Source organism: Aythya ferina (assembly GCF_964211825.1).
Source record: "Aythya ferina genome assembly, chromosome: 1".
NCBI classification, from domain to species: Eukaryota; Metazoa; Chordata; class Aves; order Anseriformes; family Anatidae; genus Aythya; species Aythya ferina.
In genome coordinates this window covers 67,728,670-67,752,783 of record NC_140296.1, presented here as the reverse complement: position 1 = coordinate 67,752,783, position 24,114 = coordinate 67,728,670, and the positions used below count along the sequence as shown (strand labels likewise).

The window sequence follows — 24,114 nt, the reverse complement described above, 5'->3', positions numbered from 1 at the left end:
TGGAGAGAAGAGATGGGACCTGAAGGATCAGAAGGGATGTGAAATTTGCTGCTTCAACAGGCAGTAGCATAGCACCCCCATGTTATCTTGCTTTCTGTGTGTACACCGAAGTGGTGATGTGGAGCCTCAAGGTCGGAAATGTCCTACTGGTTTCTGGCCAGCTCAGACTAGGTTCTCTTCATGACTGAGTCATCTTTTGGCCCTCAACCTTTTCTGGATATGAGCTTCTCCCATCACTCCTTCATCTTCCCCAGTATGGTTTTAGACAGCAATAAATCCCCCTCTCCTTTCTTAGGCTCAGCAGGCCAGCAGCCCTGCTCTCCATGCAGCAGGTAGGCCCTTCGGCCCACCTGAAGGCTAGCGGCGCCTTTCTGCATCTCTGCTGGATCCCCCGATCACCACTGAGAAGAACTGGAAGCAGGAGGCAAGATGAGGTCTCTCCACAGCCTTATTCACCACATTCACATTCAAGGGACAATACTGGCAATATTTTGCTGGATGCATGCAGTCAGGTGGCAGCTTTCTCAAAGCCCTGTTACACTGCGGGCATACTGCTCTGCATCAAAGTCCACCGTGGCTTCACATTGTCCTTCTGACCTACCTGTGGACCAGCTTACACAATTTCCTTAAATTTCAATGTAAAGTGTTTAAGTCCAAAGCAGTTCTATCAGAAACTACAGAAAGGAGGCCCAAAAACAACAGAAATATAAAAACTCTGCAAATAGTACTCTTGTACAGGAGATGACAGCACAAAGTAAATCTGCTATGCTGTATTTTAAGCCCAAAATCCATCAGTAAGAGGATTACAATAAAAAAAAAAAAAAAAAAAAAAAAAGTATCACTATCTAAGGAAGTGATTTTTCTCTGGCAAGCAAACATACGATAGACCCTTCCTTACCTGGTGATAGCAGTAACACACTGAAGTTGTTTTCCATCAGAATGGTATTTCAAAGAATTTATTAAGTCAATTGTAAGACCACAAAAAAAAAAAAAAAAGCAACTTACTAAAATGACATACGCAGAGATGTATTCAAACAGTGTGTTGAGATTAAAACCTGCCTGAAGTTCTGTTGTTTTCACTGGTCAGTTTCCAGAAAAATGAAATTAACACCGTCTGCTATTCAAGAGGAGCAAAGCAATGCACTGCTACTGCTTTCATTTTCATGAAAAAGGTGGAAAGCCCCTGCCCCAAGCTTCCCCCCCTCCCGTTTCTTACTTCTAGATGCAATTCTAACACTTATAAATCAAGAAAATGACACTGAGACACCAATGGGTCCCAGAAGTATCCAAGCAAGAGCATAAAAAACAGAGCAAATGGGGTGGAACGGTGAAACAGATGTGGAAGACATCTCATGCTTTTTCCTTTTTTCTTGCTGCAACTCTTTCCCTAACCCCTTTACTCCCACATTTCTCAACGTGTAATTTTAATCATAAATACACACCTTGACAGGCTTTCTGGCAAAGAGCTAGACTGAAAAGACAATGAAAGGAGAAGAGATGCTGGCAGATGAAAGCAGCTTGTGAGGCAGACAGAAGCATACACGTACAGACGCACTTTGGCGTCCTGTTTTCTTCAGAATGTTTGCTGCAGCTTCTTGTTCGCTGCCTTTTGAAAGGAACAAAAGGTAGGCAATTTCAAAGAAAGATGGAAATAGGGGAAAGAGAGTAAGCGCAAAGAGTCTACTCTTACTTGAGTCAACACTTAAAGCAGAATGAGAGTAGAACAGGCAGATCCAAAGTGAAGCTGCTGTACGGCACATTTCAGATTTACTTGTAAAACCTTACTGGAACTCATTCAAAACATAAGAACAAAGCTTCCAAATACAGAACAGAACAGCAATAATTTTTCCTTAACTCAATTCCTGACTAACACATGAAAGACCTAATTAGTAGCTCATGCAATCTGGATGTTTCACCACCAGCACCACAAGCGATTGATAACAATTCTCTGCTCTGAATTTCCTCTTTGTCCACCCCAAAAAATTACAGAGAACATTTTGTATTTCCTACAGCTTCTCCCACACAACTGACAGGAGAAGAACGACGTGTCATGCTATTGCGTATCATCCAAAGACCTCCCAGGGCAAGGGAGAGAAAACTGAATAAAAAAGAAAGGCTACAGAAAGGAGGAAGAAAAAAAAAGATCAATAAGACAAAATGTTCTCACTTCTTAAATCCCAGTAGGTGTCTAAATTGTAGTTGTTGAAAGAGCTAGTTATTCCACAAAGGCTTTTTCTTCTTCTTGTAAGCTTCCAGCATAGCCATACACTATTCCTAGATGAGATCCATTTGTTTAGGCATGGCTGGGAGCCTTGGCTGGGTTCTCAGTATTAAATAGCTTTCCAGAGGGTATGCAGGTGCTGCATCATGGTCCATGTACACCCTGTGTGCAAACTTACTTTCGTCCCACGAGCTGTTGAGAAATGATTTACACAATCCCAAAGCAGTGTATATGGCAGCTAGGTGGGTACTGCATTTCCAAGTGTGTGACCTTCAGGATTATTTTTTAATTAATGCTTTCACTGGAAAAGAAGTATGTTTTTTCCCCCTTTTTGTGATTTCATGCAGACATTTACAGCGCATACTTCACGTTTTAGGTCTGCCACGTGCATTTTGTCGGCAGCAGCTTCTCGGGTGTGCAGATACACAAGGCAGGGGAGCACATTGCTTTTCTAACACTTTCTGCAAAGCTTCAGCAAGTTTCACTCAGCGTGGAGCCCAGCACCTCCGGGGGCTTTGAAGCGAGTTTCGCTGCTTTTTTTCAGCATTGCTCATCCAGATGTTGTTTGGGTTTAATAATCAGGAATCTCTACCAGCAGGGTTTCTTTTTATTACACACGGCTTTTTTCCCTTTCACTCCTTCCTGGATTGAAAGGGAAAATAATAACTTTACAGTAGCTAGCCCTGAGAAGCACCATCTCTGATCTTACGCTGGCCTCCTGCCACCAGCAGCATGACTAAAGCTGCTCCCTTCATAGAGGAAACTTCTGCTGCTGCCCAGCAAAACAGGCTGCAGACCTTTCAAAGGCGCTCTGGTGGCGATGAGACAAGGCACCCCAGGCTAGAGCCACACGCAGGAAAACAAACCAAGAGCTCAGTTGCACGCAATTGCATTAAAAGCCCAGAAATAGAGATTTATACGAGGCTGCACCAAAGTCAGCAGAACACATCGGCGTGAAGGAGGGAGCGTTCTGCCCTCACCAGCCTGGGCACGGCAGGCTTTGCTGCTAAGAGGATAATTTAATTCCAAAACCTTCCCCACAGCAGCGGCCCAGGAATGCACACAGCTAACTTAGGCTGAAAGGGAATTTTCCACCACCCACACGCCTCTCTTTACTTTGCAGAGACTTTCTCAAGTGCAAGCCATGAAGGAACCACAGCAGCCTCTGCAGATGATACGTACCAAGCAATTAGCCAAGACAAATCTTCAGGACCCAATTCCTACACCGAGTTTCCTTTACACCCTCACATTTCAAACAAGCACAGGTAGGATTTACACCTCCTTTTGGGCCCCTTCACATTGCCATAATAGGATGGGGCTTCCGTGTAAATCGCTGTAAGACCATGAAGTAGAAAGATCATTTACCCCACTGTTAATTAAGGGGTATCAGATACAGACTCACTGACAAGACATCCTTTTTCATCTAAGAAGTAAGCTTAAGCAATCCCTATATAATCACTCTTTTCTTCACAAACTCTCTGGAGCGCAGATAAGATCAAAGGTGGCTTTCCCAGCCAACAAACGTATTAACACCTGAAGGAAGAAGCGATGTTACAATAAAGCCAGAGCTGTCTGATGGCTTCCTTTATCTGACTACAGAGCAAGTGCGAGCAGCAGGGAACTGTTACCCTCAGCACAAACAGGGCGACATCTGAGGAAATACTGAAGTAATGAATAGAAAAACAACAAGGTTACCTGTGAAAAATATGTATTTTCAGGACACTTTTGAACTGCTCCTTCTTTCAAGGAACAGTTCCCCAAAATAAAAATTTGCATGTGTATGCTGACTACAGAAAAACATCTTCACGGCACGTGATTTACAAAGCACACTTCTGATAATCCGTAGCGTGAAGTTAAAAGAAAAGAGGACAGCATCACCCTTTAAGCTGGTTCACAGGGAAGTAAATTCTGGATCCACTTTTACTGCAAAAAAGAGGAATACACACATTAAAAAAAAAAAAAAAACAAACAGCTTATGTCAAGAAGTATTCTTAATTTTATATGGCACATGAAGACAACGGAGCCACGGAAAACATTTTAATCCACTATTTTGGTCTTTGCTAGCTCAGACCAGAGGGCAGACTCAGAGCATGAGGGAAGGAAAACTGAGAAACAAGGAGTTCAGTGATGAGCAGAAGCAGCAAAGCTCAGTTTCCTGCTTGTACTTTTCCTAAAACTAATATACAGCACGGACTCCGATGTGCAGAGAACACTTCTCTCCTCTCCTGTTTTTGGGAAGATGGCTGCAATTTGTTCTCTCTAAAAACTCAATCTTCCTCCGTAAAGTGCGTTTCCAATTTGCCAAAGGATAGAAAAGCTGCTGAGAGACAACAAAAAGAAACAGGCAGATATTCACAAGGTACGGATGCAAGTTTGTTTTCTGAAGCTGTAACATTAAAAAAAAGAGAGAAGCAACAATCCAGGCCACCAGTTCCAAAAATATGACATAAATACCACCTGCAATTTGAAAGCAGTATGCAAATGATGTCCCAACAGCATTCATACATGCCACTGGGACTAAATTTGTAAGTCTTGAAGAAAGTCCAATTAGGTTGAAACAAACTGCAAGCATTTAATTCATCATAACTAGCAGGGCAAGCACTTCCTCCCTGACCTGCACCAAAGCTGACTAATTACTTCAGCCACATGAGAAAAAAAACAAACCCACAACCGCTTCTAGAAATAAAATACAGCTTGGGAGGGTACCACCGAAAGGAGAAAGTTCATGTCTGAATTGAAGAAAAGGTGAGGAGCACGCCAGGGCCAGCCTGAAAAGCAAAGGAGCACAGATCCAGGGGGAGCAGTGCACAGGACGTTTTGCCAGAGCTTGTTGCATCATGTGGAGCTCTGCCACATTTGCTGTCAGAAGCCCCAGGGAATTCAACTCAGAGAAAGTCATTAGAAAAAAATGTGACTTAATACTTACCTGGCACCTTCCACCTGCAATTTTAAAGCAACTGATACATTAAGTAACTTATCAAAGAAAACAAAACCAGGTACAACTGTGTTCTGTGTGATCAGTAGCTTATGCTTCCAGAGGAAAACAATTCTACTTTTATCTTTATTAGAATTAAACTTTAAGGCCTGAATTCACTATACATTATTCACACTGTTACATTTTAAATCGGCAGAGAGGTAATCAATCAGCTCATTAGCTCCAAAATGCATTTAACAATACATTTTGCTAAGCTCCCATATTAAGAAAAACACAGAAAAACCTGGAGCTGTTAACGTCTCTTTATCATTGGTTAAGAACTAACAAGTTAGGGCACTGTAACTGCTGCTGCTTTTTCAAAGAATAAAACAAGAAAATCTCACCTTCCTGTTATGCCACCTTGGACTATTCTCTTGCTAATGATGCTTAGTCAATGAGTCTCCCTAATTTCAATTCGTCTGTCGAGATCTCTCTGAACTCACATCCAGCCACAACATGGCTTCGTTTTTGTGGACAGCAGAGCACATCAGTTTGCCACAACTTTCCTTTTCCACAAGTGCAAGATGCTTCCTCGCATTGACAGAGGGAGCTATCAAAAACATACTGTGGCTGGATCCAAGAGCAGATTCCACAGCACTGACCACCACTAGCTTTTCTAGCCTGCAATGCTATACTGATCTGAAAAGCAATCCTTTAGGACCAGGATTTTAGAAACAAAAGCTCGCATGCACACCTGTGACAGACCAGTGCCTGTAATTTGGGTATGTGGTCCCTCCCATGTGCTGCAGGATGAGGCGGCAGCACGCTGAGTTTTATTGCTGGTGAACTCAAACACAAGACTTCTCTTTACCAGACACAATGCAAGCACGGGCAAATATTATGGCTGCATTCATTCAGTTCTGTTTTTTTTTTTTTTTTTTTTTTCTTTTTGATGTATAAAATGTGCACAGAAATCTCAGTGACACTCAAACTCCAGGCAGGTTGCCACTGCACCTATTGGTAACACAGATGTTGGGCATTTTTAACCCAGGACACCATGACAGTGAATAACTGGAGGAAAAAAAACAAAAAACAAAAAACAAAAAAAAAAAAACCACAAGGATTCAAAGGATACTGCCTCCTTCAGCAGTCAGGAGAAAGAAAGTCGGGAGAAATTTCAGAAAGAAATTTTCTGTTCTCTAAGGTACTGAACACTGAGCAATGCAGGATACGAGAAAAAGGTAGATCATTAATCCAAGTAACCTCTAGCAGCTCTTTTACAGGATATCCTGCTTCTGTGGCTTCCTTATTAATCTTAACTGTTAGAAGACAAAATAAGTTAAAGTGTGTGATATTTAGAAATCACCTTCGATTTCTATATGTACTCCCACAAATACAATTAATTCTTTATTTTAAATTAATTATCCCTAAGGTTTCCCTAACAGTTTTTTATTTACTCTATGCTCCACTTGCGTCTGGTGTTCTCTGATAATTTACACAGCTGGGATTTAAACAGTACTTTGAAAATCAAAAGTAGAACTATGAGACTTGTCAGACCAGTAGTAAGTACAGTAAACACTTGACAAAAATAGAAAGACAACTGGCTCTGGAACCAGCCCCTTTATGAACAGTTCTGGAGCTTCAGTCAAATTAGGTTCATTTTGAGACAAACAGAAATGGGATTAGATCAGCATTACTATTATTATAGCAGCCACATGACAGAACCTAGATGATTTTACTTGTAAAGCATTCAATCAATTTTTCGTCCTGTACTGGCCTTTAATTTTCATAGCTCATGGGACTACATGCCTTTCTCATGAGCATGAATCATCAGGTTCACCCACATGTCAGAGTTAACCTACAATGGAATTGCCATCTTTATAAATACTTCGCAACGTTTTTAAAATTGCATTCTCTCTGGGAAAGAGAGGGGGAAGATCGTCACCCACTCGTTCTTCCTCTTTTTTTTTTTTTTTCTGGAGGAAAGAGGGGAGAAGTAGAACTCTGTGTTTTAGATAACAGACTTCATTCCTAACAGATTGCAATGTCACATATTGAAAATATGGTCAGTAAACAACAACTATAAGCCCCTAATTGTTCGTATGACAAGTATCTCACTGAAAAATGGAGCGACGTCAAAAAGCTGGAAAACAAATGGTCGTTCTCAGCTCTGTCAGTGTCGCAGCTGGTATTCACCCAGGTTTAGATTAATCCATTAGACGCTTCTCCGGAGCTCGTCCCAGGTGTCAGTTAAGCAAGAAATCTGGCTCCCGATAACCAAAGAGTTTAAAATCGCCTTCGAAGCGAGCGTAGAGGCGCCTTATGTCCCTCTTGCTAATTCCTGAAAAATAGCGCTCTACTTTTGTTCTGTTGTACACTGTGATGCCTGGTGGAATCGTGGGGTACGACACCAGATGGTCGATGCCAGCTGCTTTCAAGATGTATGGAGCATCGTCCTCCAGGGTTTCGTGGTGCCCGATCACACTGTACGTAATTTCACAGGGGGCACACAGTTCCACGTACGTTACCCAGTGAATGATGTGATCGCCAAACTGAACGTCCAGCCAGCGGTGGTTCGGGTCGCCCAGATAGCGCACAAAATCCTCGAACTGCAGCCCTCTGGTCTCTGTGCGATTCTTTCTGTACTTACGAATGATGCCAGGAGCGATTTCGTGCCGGTACCAAGGTTCAAAGCGAGGATTGTGCACAAATTTGTCTTTAAAGGCAGAGATAAGTCTTTCAAATGGATCTCTGACGATAAAAAACTTGAAGTATAAATTCAGTCTAAATTGAGGAAGAAAGAAAAAAAACAGAAATTGAATAATCAAAGAAATGTAAGAAGCATTTAGCACAGACTTATAAACCATATATAAACTCTGACCACAGAGAAAGCAATGTAAATCCTATCCCGCTTGCATAGCATATCAATAATATAATCAATAGGACTTCTGTATTTATAACTAACAGCTTTTGTATGCAGTACAGAGTATAAACAGTGCTTCCTAGATTTCACGTTTTATTCAAACTGAGGGAGCTTAGTTTGTCTCAACACATAAACAGGAGACCAAATCTTCTATGATGCTGAAAGCTCTGAATTCAAGGTATTTAATGTCACGAGATTAACCTGAAAATGAAAAGCAAAATACACACAATGAGACAGAAAAAGTGGTGCAGCTAAATGCAACAGAGGGTTGCATTTTTCAGTGGCAGGTAGTTAGACAAATCACTGCTTCAGTACAAAAAAAAAAAAATTACTTGAAATTTCATCATGCTTTCAGTAATGTCTCAAAATATTATTTTAATGAGACTAACAGTTTTCAACAGAATTTCACATTTTGTTGTGACACCACTGAAATGTACGATTCTGTAATCAGAGATTATCTGTAGGGGTAAACCAAAAATAAACGTTCATTTCAGTAAATAACAGGGAAAGGAGATGTAAAGCCCAGTCCTCACTGAAGTAAGCGGATGGACACTTTCCAGCCTCAACAGACACTTGAATCAATCTTCAAGTTCTCCTGACTTAATCCTAACCAAGCCAGAGTAGAGGTGAGCAAACTAGATCAACAACACTAGACCATCAACACCATGGAGCTCTGCTAGCTGACACCTCGTGTAGAAGGTGCTAACTCTTCAGAATGGCTCAATATACACAGCAACCACGCAAGCACAACCTTGCAAGTGTCCACTGTCAACTTGCTTTCTGTTTTCTTTCCATGCTGTAACACCCCATGGGGATTATTTATGGAAAAGGCTCTACTAGAGATTAAAGTAGTCAGAGTCAAAATCTAGCCAGAATAATTTAAAAGATTCTACTGCAGAGAATTATTTATTTATTTTTTTAATATTTATTTATTTATTTATTTTAACTCTGAGAAGAGCTACAAGCACTCAAAAAGGAAGATAAAATGTTTCAGCTGAAAGGACAACACTCTCAGGCTAAGGAGCAGTAACTTTTTAGACCTACCCAGCTCAGTCCTGGGAAGCGAATCTGACTGCGATGACAATCCTACACGTTAAGATCCAAGATTTGCTCAACAAGTGTTCAGGGTGGAACTTTTCACTAAACCTTCCCCCCTCTGAAGGTGAATTAAGCAACAAATAGGTGTGTGCTGAACTACAGACACCCTATACCAAGAGGGAGTTGGCTGGGTTGCCTAACTACATCAACAGCTACCTTGGTGTTCCCCTTCAAAGCCAGCAGAGAGGTCGCTCCAGTAACATTGAAGAGGATAAAAGAAAAATACAAGTGGCAGAACAGAAACCCCATTGTCCTCAATTCCACGTGTGGACTTCACTGTCCTAGTGACTGTTCATCCCACCCATGAATCCAAATCCGTGCCACCCCCCTGGGAAGCCAGCTCTTACCGTTTTTTAATTTCAGAGTCACTGAAGGAGGACAAGCGTGGAAGGCCATTCTTCTCATGATCGTGTACAATGTTTTCTGGGATATCTTCTATGGAAGAGTATGCTCCTGGACAAATTAAAAAGAGAGAGCATGAGAATTATTTCAAGGGAGAGGAAAACAGAGTCAGCACCAGCAAGCAAGCCTTTGGCAGAGAGCTCTCTGGTTTATCTGTTTCCTGTATGTTTAGTGTTTATGGTTTCTATATTTAAAACTGTTAAATGATAAGAAATTCCAACTGTAAAGCTGAAAACTTAAAATTCTTAAGGGTACATGCCATAAAGATCGAAGACCACATGGCTTGAAAACCCTCAGAAACATGTTACAAATACTTCATCAGCAATTATACCTAAGCCTAGAGCCCCCCACCGCACCGTCTCCCCACTCCTTCCCTCTGCCCACACATACAGAGTAAGACTTTGAGAATTAACTCCAAAGAAGGAATGGGATTTTTGGCTCAGTTTCCACCAGCAGCAAAAAATAAATGCTGTGGGCTGCTTTTGGAACCGTGTCAACACAAAAGCACTTTGCTGTCAGGATCCATGAAGTTCCTTTAATGACTACACTGTACTCAAACAAAAATTCCAATCATACAATATTACACAGATTAAAAAGCACCAAAATTAACAACAGAAAGCCTCCAGCTACTCTTTTTTTTTTTTTTTTTTCAAGCACATAAGCCGACAAGAAAAATAACGTCACTAAATTCTAATGCATTAATTTGAAGATCCTGATCCTTGAAGTTATAATGACCTTGAGAAATATCTCGTGTGGATGCCTGGACTCAGAAATAAACCTTCAGACAACAGCATCAATTCAGAAAAACAACCTGCAGCGAGAACAGGCTGAAACAAAACAAGCTCTTCAGGTAAAAGCCTCTATGGCATTCTCTCTTCCAATACTCTTACCACGGGCATAATGCAGATAATTAAAGTTTCAATAAAAATCGTAGGGGTAGTCAGAACTGCAGTGAATAAGCCACGCCACTCAGATTCTTGGTTTTCTAATTGGGGGTGGAGGAGGGGGCAGTATTTTATTACATTTTTCTAATTATATTTTTTGGTACTCTAGGGGAATTACATGTGCACAACAGATGTCAGATTAGACATCCTCAGAAACTGAATGCTCATACCCATCCCGAGCTGAGGTTCAGTACAAGCAGTATCAGAATTAGCTTCCCCACCGTGCCACAGATGTGTTTCTCCATCCTGAACCTCAAAATACCACTTTTAGGATGCAAAGCATTTCCCACCAAGTATCAATTCTGTCTGTGGAAACAAATACCTAAAAAGGAAGAAGTTACAATTGCAGCAATAGCCTTCATCAGCAGACACTAGCACACTGGCAACTCAAGGCAGAACAGACTGGTGTTCACACAGACACCATTTTCTATCACTATCCAACATGCCAGAACCAGGAACCTCAGGGTGACAAGTACCCAGCTGATAGGACATGAGTTATCCTCCACTGAACACAGCTAAAAAGCTCTGCCTGTCCTGAGCAATTCTTTGCATGTTACCTCTGTTAAATTCCACTAAGAGTAGGTACCTCTAATGTTCTCATATAGTTTCATACTAAGTATTTTCTTCAAGTGTGGCTTTCATAGGCATTTAAGACACATGTGCGTACCTATGTGCATCCATACCTCTTCTGGACTTTCAGCTCCAATCCATGTCTCAAGATTGAAATTAATATTCAAGTCTTTAGAGACATACTCCTTACTACAAAAGTTTTCATGAGGAAAAGGAACAGTTCATTAGCCAGTTGTGACTATTTCCTCCTTGACGCGTGAACTACCTCACACAAGGTAAAGGAAATACAAGAACATAAGTGCAGAGGTGGCTGTTCTCAGGGTTCTTGTACCAAGAAACGTGTGTTTACTGTGTTCAGGTCTTACCCACATCTTGCTGAGCTACGCCACCTGCAAAACCACTGAAGAGCCCCAACTGACTCGACTATACATAGGAAGGTTGCAGCCCTGGTGCACAGACAAGACGATCTCCTATGTCAAAAAATGGTGTGTTATATTAAATACGATCACTTTAAGTTTGTGTGTGCACAGTGGCGCAGTAGAAAACCCTGAGGAAACGAGTTATTTGTATTGGCACGCCATGCTACCAGAAGAGTGTGCTAGGCTGCAGGCAGATAGCGGTAATCACCTCACAGACTGCTGTTCAAACACACTGGGTCCCTTTACTCCTTCTTTTAGTCTTTCATAACACACCTATGCTGACAACAGCATATCCTTAAACACATCAGTCTCATAACTCACGTGATGGCTCAGCGATTACACGTACACAGGATTTCAGCACTACAGGCCTAAAGCAGCTGCTCAATTTTAACTAGCTTTCCTCATGCCTAAATAAGCTAAAGTTAGAAGTTGGCAGGTTCAAGTCTGAGATTTTGTATTATTATTGCTTAGGGAATTGTGATACCTTTAATTTACTTATTTCACATTCTTTAAATTAGTATTGCCCCTTCTAATATAACAATTCTACCTACCACACACATACGAGTACTCTTTTATGACTCAAAACACTTTTGAGCCAAACAATAACGTTTTTTTTCTACAGAAAGAGCAGGTTTATTTTCTGTAAGAGATGTTTTGAGAGGGCTAGAAGCAACTGTGAAGAACGAGCAGCTAAAATCAAGTATCAGTGTACAGAAAAGCAGAAAGAATCCATTTTAATCTTGTCCCAGTTGGACCAATTCTGCTCCTTCCTCCTCTGCAGAGAAGCCCACACACCCACAACTGAGTAGATACCATTTAAAACGATCAAGACTTTTTTCCACTGAGTGTTGCCCACTTTCGGCGTCTGACAAAACAGGATCTTGTGCTTGTCACACACAAATATTCGGTCCAAGACGAATTTGGAAACTGCAGTGTGAGAGAGATTTCTCAATGCAGCGTCTCTGCAGACATTCCGGAGAAGCTCAAGCCTTTCCATATGAACCAGGGGCTGGCGTATCAGATTTCCAGTAAAAGCTTTTCCAGTTGGCTTCATAAAATAGAGAAAGAAAGAAAAAAAAAAAAAAAAAGTGCAGAAGTTTAGTTTTCTGATCAAATTCTAAGGCATAAAAATCTCCAAACTATGCATCCTAATGACTCCCAGGCTCATCATAAAAACATGACTGGCTATTAACTGAAGGAGTAGCACTGTTCCCTCCTGTGCTGCTGCTGTAGATATCGGTACAAATAAGCCATTACAGTAGTAAGAGCATTTCCATACAACTTGAAGTTCATTGCAGAGCAGCTGGGTCTTATTCCAGTCTTTGCCTTCACCAAAGACTGGAACTCCCCCAAAGCTTCAACAGCAAGTAAGAAAACTTCTAAGGGGTTGGTACAAGAAGGCAGAATTATTACTTTCAGCAGAAATCATGCTTTAGTCTCAGAGGAGGTGGGGCTTCAGGCAGCTAACCCTTCTGTCTGGGAAAGAACTATTTAGGATAGAAGTTCTGTGTTGTTTTCTAGCATCCGCAGTGTTATTTTCACAGTCCTGCAGTAATGTTTTCACTTACCCAACCTGCAACAAAATCAAGTGGACAAAAATTCACACAAGCATCAGCACTTACTGTGGCAAATGCAAAAAACATGCAGCATTCCACTTACCCCAAAATGGATGACCCGTTTTTTGTGATTACAACCACAAGCCCTCTGCCTCACAGTTAATAGGGAGACAGGAGGAGTAAACTTGTTTGATTAACATATGACGTGAAATTTAAAATTTATGTTGAAAAAAATCTTCATCTTCCACTACCTAATTTACAGAATTGGATCTGGTAAAGGAGGGAGTTAAAATTGTCTTCAGAAAAACAGAACGTACACTGTCAATAATGTGGTTTCCTTTCTTGTGTGTGTGCGGGGGTGGAAGTGTCATTTCTTTGTTTGTTTTAAACCCTAGTTGAGCACAGAAAAACAAACCAACTACCCAGATAGTACTCTTTTAAAGTCTCTCAGTTGCACCGACTCATCTTTAAGCATGAGTACAGCATCTTTAATAGATGAGTGAAGTTAGCTGAATTTTACTCTGAGAAGCCATGCAAAGAGAGCAAACATTACAGACATTCAGCAACTTGGTTCAAGTTACCTGTTTTATTTTTTTCCACATTGCTCCTCTCAAAGTTGGAGAATACTGGTTTCATGAACTTTGCTAAATGCGAATTTTCTAGTTTTATGGTGCTTCCATGTGAATAGGAAGGGGTAAAAAAAAATCTACTTCTGCTTTGACCTAATTTGCCAGCTGGAGAGAATGCGCATTTAGAAACGGGCCAAAATTTAACACACAAGGAAAATTCACTTACAGTTTTGGCATAGCACAGCACATTATGGTGTCAAACTGTTCTTCGCTTTCATAACTTCCTCACTTAAATGCCACTACCTTTTGCAGCAAGTATGATGTTAAGAAGATATACTGTAAAATGAAATAATTTTTTCTGTCTCATTTTCACAAATCACTCCCAGACATTCACTGTGCTGTGGGAACTTCACTGTTACCCAGGTAAATTTAAGAGGCATTTGACTAAGCCATTATATCCAAGCTTTGTCATTCCTATCTTCACACAAACAGTCCTTTAGATACAGCGTCCAAGCACCACATGAAAAAGGGATGATTTTACTTTTTGTCCCAATTCTTCATAAGGAAAAGAAATATCTTATCCTGCTTTTTGTTTGCTACTCCTCCCCAGTATTCCCTGCTCAGGACGTAATCTGGACAGCCCGACAGATTGCTTATCTGTCAAAACAATTCCTTTTGCATATGACCGGAATTAATATTACTGTTCTATGTTTTATGCTGTCAGGAAGTCAAGAGGGAATAGTTTTGGATCCAGAAACCTTATTATCCTCTTCCATTCAAGTAAGGGAAGATATTAAAACTTGCTACATAGATCTGCCAGCTTTTCAATTGAAAAAAGCCTTTCTCCCAAATGTTTTTGAGGATAACTTATATTTCATTTTTTTTCACAGAAGAAAACAAAAAGTGCCATGCTTATAGAGAGAGCATCTTTGTAGCAATTTTTCATGCTACATTACAAAAATACTCTAAACCTTAGTTACTTATTTAATCAACAGCAAAAATAAATTGGCCTTAGCCCTCCACGCAACTAGTTCACATTTGCATAGAGAATTTTCAGAGTTTCCTTGTGAGTTAGCAAGTACCACGTTTGTTCTGCTTTGTTTCTGAAAGCACAGAGTTGTGCACCTGGATCAATTTGTATTGAACACTATTGTAGTCATGTTCTACTTTGGACAAACTGAGATGTGAAGTGCAAAACATGAGGAAGAAATGGAGTCTGTTAAAAAGAATCAGAGAGATTGGGCAAAGAACCAAAAGGAACTAAAAGAAGAGGCAAGACACAGGCCTTTCCTCAAGGACCATAAACCTGATGGCTATAACAAGGCAAACTACAGGTGACCCAAGACTGGGCCATTATATAAGAAAGGCTAGCAAAAAAATGATTGTCGTGACTTGATAAAGTAGCAAGGGGAGTTTTAGGTTGGATGTTAGGAAGAACTTCTTTACTGAAAGGGTTGTTAGACATTGGAACAGGCTGCCCAGGGAAGTGGTGGAGTCACCATCCCTGGAAGTCTTTAAAAGACGTTTAGATGTAGAGCTTAGGGATATGGTTTAGTGGGGACTGTTAGTGTTAGGTCAGAGGTTGGACTTGATGATCTTGAGGTCTCTTCCAACCTAGAAATTCTGTGAAATTCTGTGAAATTTTCTGCTAGAAATGGAAACACACTAGCTTGAATCATTCTGATAAAACAAGATTGAAAGTCACCATAAGAAACTAGCTTCGTGAAGCTGAAATGAATTCTGTTGGCTCTATGCAAATAAAACAGCCTGAATAATAATTCCTGACTAGCAATTCCCTTAACCACAGGAAGCCCTTACTTAATCCTCCTTTTCTCCCACTCCTTATACATGTAGCCCTTATCTCAACGGTATGCACCTGGAATTCTTCAGGCCAACGCTCTTCCTCTGGCTTGTGTGCCTCCTCCACTTTTGTCACAGCTGTCAGTATTACTGGCTCTTGCTTGGCACCATAGCCTAAAGAAGGAGGAGAGATAAGAGCATTATGAGGGAGAGGAGGGGGGAACTGTTTCTGTTTTACAGCTAGCACAATGGAACAACACTTTCTGCACTAAGCATACGAAACATTAGGATTTGTTTTCAAATGGGAAGATACTAGAGACGACATGAGACAGGCTATGAATATTTTAAAGTATGTGCTCTATGGGAGTTTTGGATGCAACTTTAATTTAGTTTCATCAAAGAAACACGACCACTGTATTTTATTTTGGTCTTTTTAAAGCAAACTGCCTACAGAGAAACAGTCCTAAACCCAAATATCAGGAAAAAATAATTTGTTTTGGATATGTTTTAAATGTTAATATATGATAATTTAATATTCTTTGGTAGATGAATAACTATATGGACATGGCAGTATGAGATCTTTTATTTTTCAATAGCTTTCCTGCAGCACATGCAAATAAAAAAAATGTAATTTACCAGGTTTGGGCTCTCCTCACCCCTGTATCAGTAGGTATGTTTCATCTGTTGTAAACTCTTAGACATTAACAACAACAAAAAAGCATCCTTAAGGAGCATCTTTAATTTCCTCGGTGCTTTAAGTGATACCTCTAGCCAGCACTTAAGAATACAAGATCCCTTTTCCATTTATTACTGAATGATGGCCTTCCTTTGAGACGCCCACGAGGAGAAAAACAATTCAGATAATACCCTGGTTCTTTGATAATTATTTTAGAGCAGCTAATAGTTTGAGACCAAATTGAAGTATGTAAAGGAAAAACCTCCTGCATCTTTTGCGGTTGGCATGCTGCTACAGGGAAACCAAAAAATAACAGAAGACTGTAGCTTTATTTCACACAGTGCAGAGAGATCAAGAATAATTTGAAGCTGCTTTCCCTAACCACAAAGGAAAAGAACGTGATCTCTCCCTGAAATTTATTTCTATCCATACTAGACTTCTTTTCCCTTCATATAGTTTGTTCTTCTGTGAATCAAGTTTCCTCATCTGCATCCATGATGGCTTAGTTTTATGATCAAGAAAACATGCACTGTATATGTCCCTTTTTAAGGGAGTACTCAAGTGTGCCTACATTGGACTTCAAGTAAGGACACAGATGAAAATGCAAGTTAAAGCTGAAAGCAAGGTTAGCATCCAATGCTTGGATGCACAGACTTCATTCATAATACCCTGTGGTTTTGTTCTAGCTCCTAAGTAGGCACATTCAAATAAGGAAGTTTTCTGACAAGCCACATTGCATTCAGTCTATGAGCTCCTCCAGACCTGGCCATCCTGTTCAGACTTCCTCCAAACCTCTGCTGGTACATTCACTTCACGTCCCTTGACCAGTCCCAACACAAATGCTGCTATCCCCATCCATACACTTAACCACAGTCATGCCTTTGCAGGACTGGAGCTTCAGAAATTAGAGTCTCTGCTCAGAGAGCTGTTCAAAGAGGAAGGAGGATTCAGCATAGATGAAAAAGATAAAAAAAAAAAAAAAAAAAAAAGGCAAGACAAGATAATAAAAGCATAAAAATGGCAAGACAGATAATAAAATGCATAAAAAATGCAAAGGGTGTACTCTAGTAATTTTTTTTTTTTTTTTTTAAGTACATTTTAGTTCCCCTGACAACTTCTGGTGGAAATAACTACTCCAAGAATACCTGAGCTCAGAAACAAGAGTTGGCACGGCATGAAATACCGGAACATTTAACTACCTAACATAAAACTGGCTTGTTTGCAAGATGTACTAAGGCTCAAACAGAAATGAGGAAATCCATGAGGTTGGCCTACAGCTCTCATCTGTAAGACCTGCTGAATAAATCTTCACAGAGGCGTATGCTATTTTAAAAGGAGCTCCTAGCATGTTTATCCGCCATCAAGCCAATGAAACAAATGGCACGAGTGATCCCAGTGCTTCAAAAATTACACATTTTTTGTATATCTCAGAAAGATGCTGAAGTACAGATCTCTTAGGACTGTATGTAGGCTGCGTCATCACCCTCACCATAAACTCCCTGCAGGACTTCTTTTTTTTTTTTTCTCCTAACAGAAGCTCCTCAATAGACAGAAAGCTGTAGCACTCTGTGTGGTGTCATCAAATGGCTTAAATTCCTCTCCAGCTTAACACCAGCTGGGCTACTTATGCTAAGCAAAAGCCTATAAGCTGTTTGTCAGTCAAACAGCAGAGGATAAAACTGAATGCAAGAAGCAGGGTAGAAGTGGCTAGGCTAAGTGTCAGGACGAGCAGTCACAAGAAGACAGAAACCAGTCTCCTGGGAAAGGGACTCTAATTCCCAAGAACCTCCTCTATCTTTAAACGGGTAGTTTTGACCACTGTTTTATACACAAATTCTCCTCCTAGTAGATGAAGTTACTGAATACATTTGAAAAAGTAGGCCTCACAAGACAGAACTGCAAAACCTGTTCCCCTCTGTTCTTAAGCACGAAGGAAAAAAAAAAAAGACTCAGCGTTAGTTCTGCAGACTGCTACCAAGAAAAGCAGAAATTGAGTATCAGCACTGCTATTCCTATAAATTTATCTCTTCTGTTCTCAGTCCTACTGAAGAAGAGAGGTAACGTGCTGAGAACTGCTTTGCACAGGAGTATTTGTGTGAACCACTAATTCAGTTTTCTCTTTCTCATCAAATATTAAACTTGAACTTACCATCTGGGTCTTTAAAAGTCAATGTGATAAACTTGCTAGCAACCATGAACATGAATATCACCCAAAAGCATGCAGCTAGCAGCAGCCACTGGTGGTGCATGTTGTCAGACATGAGCCATATAAAGTTGTTGCTTCCTGTCAGAAAGAGGAAAGATTGACACGTTAATTCTTTTTGTTCCACTTCAGAAAAACACTTTCCATTACCAAAATGACAAAACTGTAATTATACACATGGGTCCTGAAACATAACAAAAGCAGCAGTTTTCTCCTTCTATTTTTTGTTCTTTTGGCTGGGTTTTTAACTGGTATTATTAAGCTTAACCTGCTGCTACATTTAAAGGTAGTAACGTTTCTTATTATTTTGCCACTTTTTTTTTGCCAGTAAAGGATCAACTGGAAAGTTTTTGATTTCCATCATGCATTATCCACATAACCAGCAGAAGGGGGTTCCTTGCAGCAGTGCCTACTACCTGTAGCTGAATCCACGCACGTATTATGGATATGACCTCCCCAGGAGCACAGGAAGGGCTACCCAGGGAACTCAGACCGCAGATTTAGTGCACAAAGAACCAAAAGGCACTGACTGAATCGAGCAGGGGGGAGGATGAGGACACAGCACTGCACTGCAAGCACGTGGTGTACGGCCTACCTTGCACAGCTTGTACGTTTAGGGGAGTGCTCCCAGTACTTTTTAGCTGGAGTTTAGAAAGCACAACCCTGGTAAGTTTTTTTAATGGTTAAAAAGTAAGAAGCAATATTAGAAAGAAGCCAATTAGAGAATAGAATAAAGTCCCGGCTATTAAGACAAATGCATAATTTTAAACTGCACCTTTTGCTGAATATTCAGCTTCTGATGGGCAACACATCCATGGAAGAACTGGGGCTGACACTGAGCATCTGCAAAAACCTCACTGCAAAATTTAAGCTTCCATAACTTAAAAAAAAAAAAATCATTAAAATAGAAATCTAAGAGCAAACACCATTACCTACCAAAATCTAAGGCTGATCAGGCCTGAATATTTATCTTGCAAAAATAAAGCACTGCTGTCTCAGTTGTTGCTGCAGAGGCAAGACACCTGAGGGGCTGAACACAGGTGATGGGAAGTTCAAATGTCAGTGAACTCTTCCTTTTGAGGATACAGGTGATAAAGCAAAAATCTCATAAAATTAGATTCTTACAAGAGTCTTGTGAGACTTGTCCATGTAGCCACAAATAAATAAAGAAAGAAAGACAGAAATCACACACCTAGCAACAGGATCAAACTCAGTCCTAAAGGAACCAGGCACAGCTTGAAAGATAAGCACACCTGCATGATCCTGTGATCACACTTTCTGCACAGCCACTGGAGCGAAATGCCAGACAGTAAGTGAGGCCCTCATTCATTCCCAGCTAACATCATGCTAGTTTATGCTTCTGAGCAAAATCTGTATTAAGTTTTTGATTGTATACTAGAGTTTCACCTTTTCCATTCCCACAAAGCTTAAATAACAGAAGTAAGCCTATTTTGACATTGTTCCAACGCATCCACCTGCTACATCAGTACTGCTGCTACAGGTGCTGATTGCTTTTCCAAAGAGCTTTTGCCTTCGAGCAATGCAAGCGCTTCCAGGAAGGGTTCTCACTGTAGCTGACAGAAGTGAAACGTCTTCAGGGTACGCTGAAAACCTGTGCAGACAGGCAAGCAGTTCAAAATGGATTTGGGAACCTAGGGATCTAAGTGAAATGGGCGAGAGGAGGAAAAGAACAGAGCATCTCCCATTACAGAAACAGAACTCGCAATTTTTAGCTTGGCTGGCAGCATTCAGGCCTATTTTTACTTCCTCAGAGCAGTATTTTTCAGTTTGGATTTGAAAGGCCCTTTATTTCCACCTTCCTTTAAGATTTTATTTCTGAAAACTTCTTGAAACACCACACTTCAGTAAAAAAAAGATAGATCAACTGTCTTTCAGACAATTACTGGTTTGACTTCCATGAAGATGATGACTGTCATCTCCCACTTTCTGCTGCAATTCCCTGGTTATCAACTAAGTATGTGATGTCTGAGACACTTTATTCTTCAGCATCAAAAGCTGTTGGCCAGGACGGGCATATCCCACAAGAGTTCTAGAGTATGGACTCTTTCCAGCTCAGCAAAGCAGTTTCATTCTCTTTGTACCTTTACACTAATGCTGAAGTTGCCCAAAGATTCTTGCTGGAAACCATCAGGTCTCAGAGGTTTTCTTTTTCCAGCGTGCCACGACATCTGCTCTCTTCTGTTCAAGCACTAGAGTTCACCATTTCTGCTTTCAGACATGCCAACGATTTGGAAAATTTACTGACTCCCACAGGTAAGAGAGAAATGCAAAGCAGACATCAGGCACAAAATGTAGCAACGACATTTTTACTTTTTGGGTAGCTCTACTAAAATCACAAGAACCATTCAACATGCAAAACACTACTGAACCCTTCTTCAAGGCAGCAGACTGACAGCAGCTTGCAGAGGACACTGCCTGCAGAAGGAAATTCTCTTCAACCATCAGCTGCTGGCTCTTCAGAGACGTGCTGAATGGTCTGGGACAGACCCTCCTGTCTAACCCATTGCATCTGCTCTACATAAAAGGGGCAGAAGTGGGCCTACTACATCCAAAGCATCCCCGCCCATCTGAGGAGTTCTGTGATGGTGATGGATACGCACCATTCAGTAAGAAATATTGATCTCTATCTCCTTATGTAATTTATGCACTGAGTTTCTAAAGACGCTGTGCTAAACGACATGGGGAGAGCAGTTTCAGTGTGCTCTGACCTGAAGAGTGACAGCAGTAGCACACACAGGACCCTGCAGCCAGACCCTGTGCTCCAGACACCTGAGAGCATCGCTTTATTTACCTTGTGGACACGGCTCAGAGACCAGAATGGGGACAGAACTGCAGCCACATCCATAACGTCCACCATCATTACCCTTCACGATGTTGGAGAGGAAAGCATTAAGCAACTTAGCACGCAGCAAATCTACACCCAAATTCACTGCGTTGTCAGAGGATTTATCATAACGTGATTACAATGGCTGGCACTGGGGCTCTCTTCCAGCATCCTCAACAAAAACTACATCTATCTCATGAAGCAGAACTATTCAAAATGATATAGAGAAGTAACTCGGTCGTTATTCTCACTTAAACGCAATGACCATTAACATTTCTAAGAGAAGCATTTATGTTGTTTCCTGTTCTCTAGCTTTTTCTTCCCTAATAGATAGCTTTATCATTTTTACATACAGTAATCACTTCCTGCTATACCTCCAATTTTACTGCCTTGCTCTTGCCCCTCTTTTTACTTATTTTCCAGTGAACATATACTAGCTTCTGTTTTTACTCTTTAATTGTTTCCTTTGGCTTCTAAATGTAACTTTTACTTCTTACTGCCTAAAATGTTTTTTCCTTGCAGGCAGAAAAAGCAAGGAAGCTGCTGAAGTCTCAGTCCATCTTCTCACAATTCAATACACAGGATTCTCAGTCTAATTGCAATTCCATATTTTAGGAGCACAAAAACAAAAAAAGAATCCACTCTCTCTGCATCTATTACTCCGTCTTTCCTTCCCCAAACAACATGCTCAAACCCAAACTGGCACATTTCCGTCCTATCAGCCAGACACCAGTTTCAGTGAAGCCCATGCAACGTGCAAAAACGCGATAGCAAACACACGCACAGCCACGAACCAAGGAACGGCACATGGTCTGAGAGTAACATTAGCTGGAAAAAAACACTAGGACTTCGGGGAAGACTGATCCTTTCCATGTGAATGACAGAACAAAGTGCAGAGGAGTTAAAACAATTTTAAAAAATGATGCACAGGCCTGGACAGGGGCTCCCTGGCAGGACAGCCTCTGCACGCCAGTAGCCTCCGACTACCAAGTGCTCGCCCATTAGCTCGCGACTAATGCTCTAACCCAAACTTGTAATGAAGAGCAAACAGCAGCTAGCTGGGATACCCCATTCACTTTCTTCGAGGCCTCCTTTCTGTTATCTGAAGAGATCTGGACAATTTCTTAATACTTTAAGAAAACATATAGACTAAAACCTATTGCATGCCCATTGGAGGGGTGCTGTCAGATGTTTTAACGCACGTTATAACGGGGATTTTGGGAAGCCAACTCTTTCCGAAGGCTTTCCACCACCTTGCTGGCACTGCCAGGCCCACGGTCTCTGTTCCTACAGCTGCTGCTGGAGAGCCGAGCCCCCGCTGAGCACGCAGGATCCACCTGCCAGCAGGAAGGCACCAAACCCTGCAAGCACTGCACGACCCACCTCACCCACAGACAGGCTGGGCACCAATTAACCCACCAGCACCCCAAACGCCATCCCACCCAGGCACCTTCTCCACGCTGGGGCGTGCTGAAGGGCTCAGCAGCGGGTCCCTGGCAGGCAGCAGGTGCAACGTGGCAGGCACCATGCTGCTGGGGGGCCCGGCAGTGCTGCTGCTCGCTGCCTCCCCTGCACCCACCTCTCTCCCCCCCACCCCGACCCCAGCCCCAACTCACCGGCCTCACTCGGCGGCTCGGAGAAGCGGTCCCGGCCGCCGCATCCCCCCCTCCCCGCCCGGCTGCGGGCTCAGCTGCTGCTGCTGCCTCCTCCTCCTCCTCCTCCTCCTCTTCCTCCTCCTCCTCCTCCTCCTCCCGGCCCCGCCGCCTCCATTTCCTCCGGCCCCGCGGCGGGGATGGCAGGGAGGGAGGAAGGAAGGGGAAGAAGGAAGGAAGGCGGAGGCCGGCTCGGCCCCGCTACGGGGAGGCTGCGGGGCGGAGGCAGGAGGGAGGGAGCAAAGGATGCGCCGCCCGCCCCGCCATCAAAACGCCACGGGGGCCCGGCCTTCTGGAGGAAGGGGTGGTACTGGGGTAAAGCTACCCCGTTTTAGAGCTCTTTAGATACTGAGGGTGCAGCTTGCAGGGTGAAATCGTGGCACAACACCAAGGGCAGGCCCCCAAAGACGCGCTCCTGCGATCTGACCCCTTGCAGAAGTGGTCCCGTCCCCTCTGTCCAGTCATAAAAATCGATTTGGGTGCTGGGAGCTGGTAAATGAAATGAGGGGCACAGGGAAATCCCATCTTTCAGATGAAAAGTCAGAGTAAATGGCATCCTTAAGAGTCTTGTTGATCAGGCAAAATGAGTCGTACAGACATACGCATACTGCATACCTTCATCTTTACATCTCTGTATCTTCCCCCGAAACATGCTCTGTCCTCAGGAAGACCCACAGGACAGGTGAGAGACCCAAAAGCCACACAAGGAATAAAACTTGACTGAGAAATTTAGGTTGATTTTCAAGCTTTGAGGAGAAATCCCTGATTTTCCAGACAAAATGATCTCATGTCCACACTGTGCAGGGCTGGCTCCCTCTGCAGTAGTGTTATAGTTCATGCTATGTGGCGCTTCACCCTATTTTTCCTGTAAAATCTCATGTGGTGAACCTAACAAATTTGCTAATTGCGTGATTGTGTAGATAAATAAATACCTAAATAACACCCAGCCCCTTGAAAGTGATTTACAGTGGAAGATTTTTTTTTTCTTGCCCTGAACCCTCTAAGGTCTATGAGGAGCACAAGGAAACCTGCTGTCGGGTCAGCTCAAGAGTTGACAAATTCAGAAGAGACAGAGTTGTAGAAGTTTCTGCCTATCTGTGTCCAGTTACCAATTAAAAAAAGAAACAGAAAAGCCAAAGGACTCCATGAGCCTTATTAAATGTCTCTGGCCAAGAGGAGAATTTGGTCCCTCTAATCCGTGCCTCTCCAGACTTGATCACCACGATGTGCTACACTGCAGCCTGGCCAAGAGAGCCCAAGGAAGCCCATCTGGATTAGATCTGGAGCAGATCAGGCCAATACAAATGTATTAACAGCAGTGC

At 41.9% G+C, this 24,114-nt stretch overlaps 1 protein-coding gene across 3 annotated transcripts; it reads right to left on the bottom strand.

Moving 5' to 3' along the window:
* Positions 1-5,228: 5,228 nt before the first annotated feature.
* CHST10 (carbohydrate sulfotransferase 10) lies at positions 5,229-23,084 on the bottom strand. 3 transcript variants are annotated; one of them, XM_084526980.1, is made up of 7 exons: positions 22,757-22,992; positions 19,232-19,325; positions 18,242-18,376; positions 15,493-15,590; positions 12,305-12,539; positions 9,504-9,609; positions 5,229-7,919 (listed from the first exon to the last, which is right to left on the bottom strand). In XM_084526980.1, the coding sequence occupies exons 3-7, from the start codon at positions 18,351-18,353 to the stop codon at positions 7,382-7,384; spliced, it is 1,089 nt and encodes a 362-aa protein (XP_084383106.1). In that variant the 5' UTR covers positions 18,354-18,376; positions 19,232-19,325; positions 22,757-22,992; the 3' UTR covers positions 5,229-7,381. The 3 variants fall into 3 exon arrangements, with proteins under 3 accessions (XP_084383106.1, XP_084383107.1, XP_084383105.1); XM_084526981.1 differs by lacking the exon at positions 19,232-19,325 and having other exon boundaries at positions 22,757-23,084; XM_084526979.1 differs by lacking the exons at positions 19,232-19,325; positions 22,757-22,992 and adding an exon at positions 19,071-19,175.
* Positions 23,085-24,114: the final 1,030 nt, after the last annotated feature.

What these genes read in the sequence shown, in the direction of transcription:
- CHST10 (XM_084526979.1), bottom strand. Translation starts at nt 19,107, where the DNA reads ATGTGTTGCCCATCAGAAGCTGAATATTCAGCAAAAG. An exon ending in GTTGGCCTGAAGAATTCCAG is followed by an intron (nt 12,540 to 15,492) that starts GTGCATACCGTT and finishes TATTTTATGAAG; the next exon opens with CCAACTGGAAAAGCTTTTAC. An exon ending in GACTCTGAAATTAAAAAACG is followed by an intron (nt 7,920 to 9,503) that starts GTAAGAGCTGGC and finishes TCCTCAATTTAG; the next exon opens with ACTGAATTTATACTTCAAGT.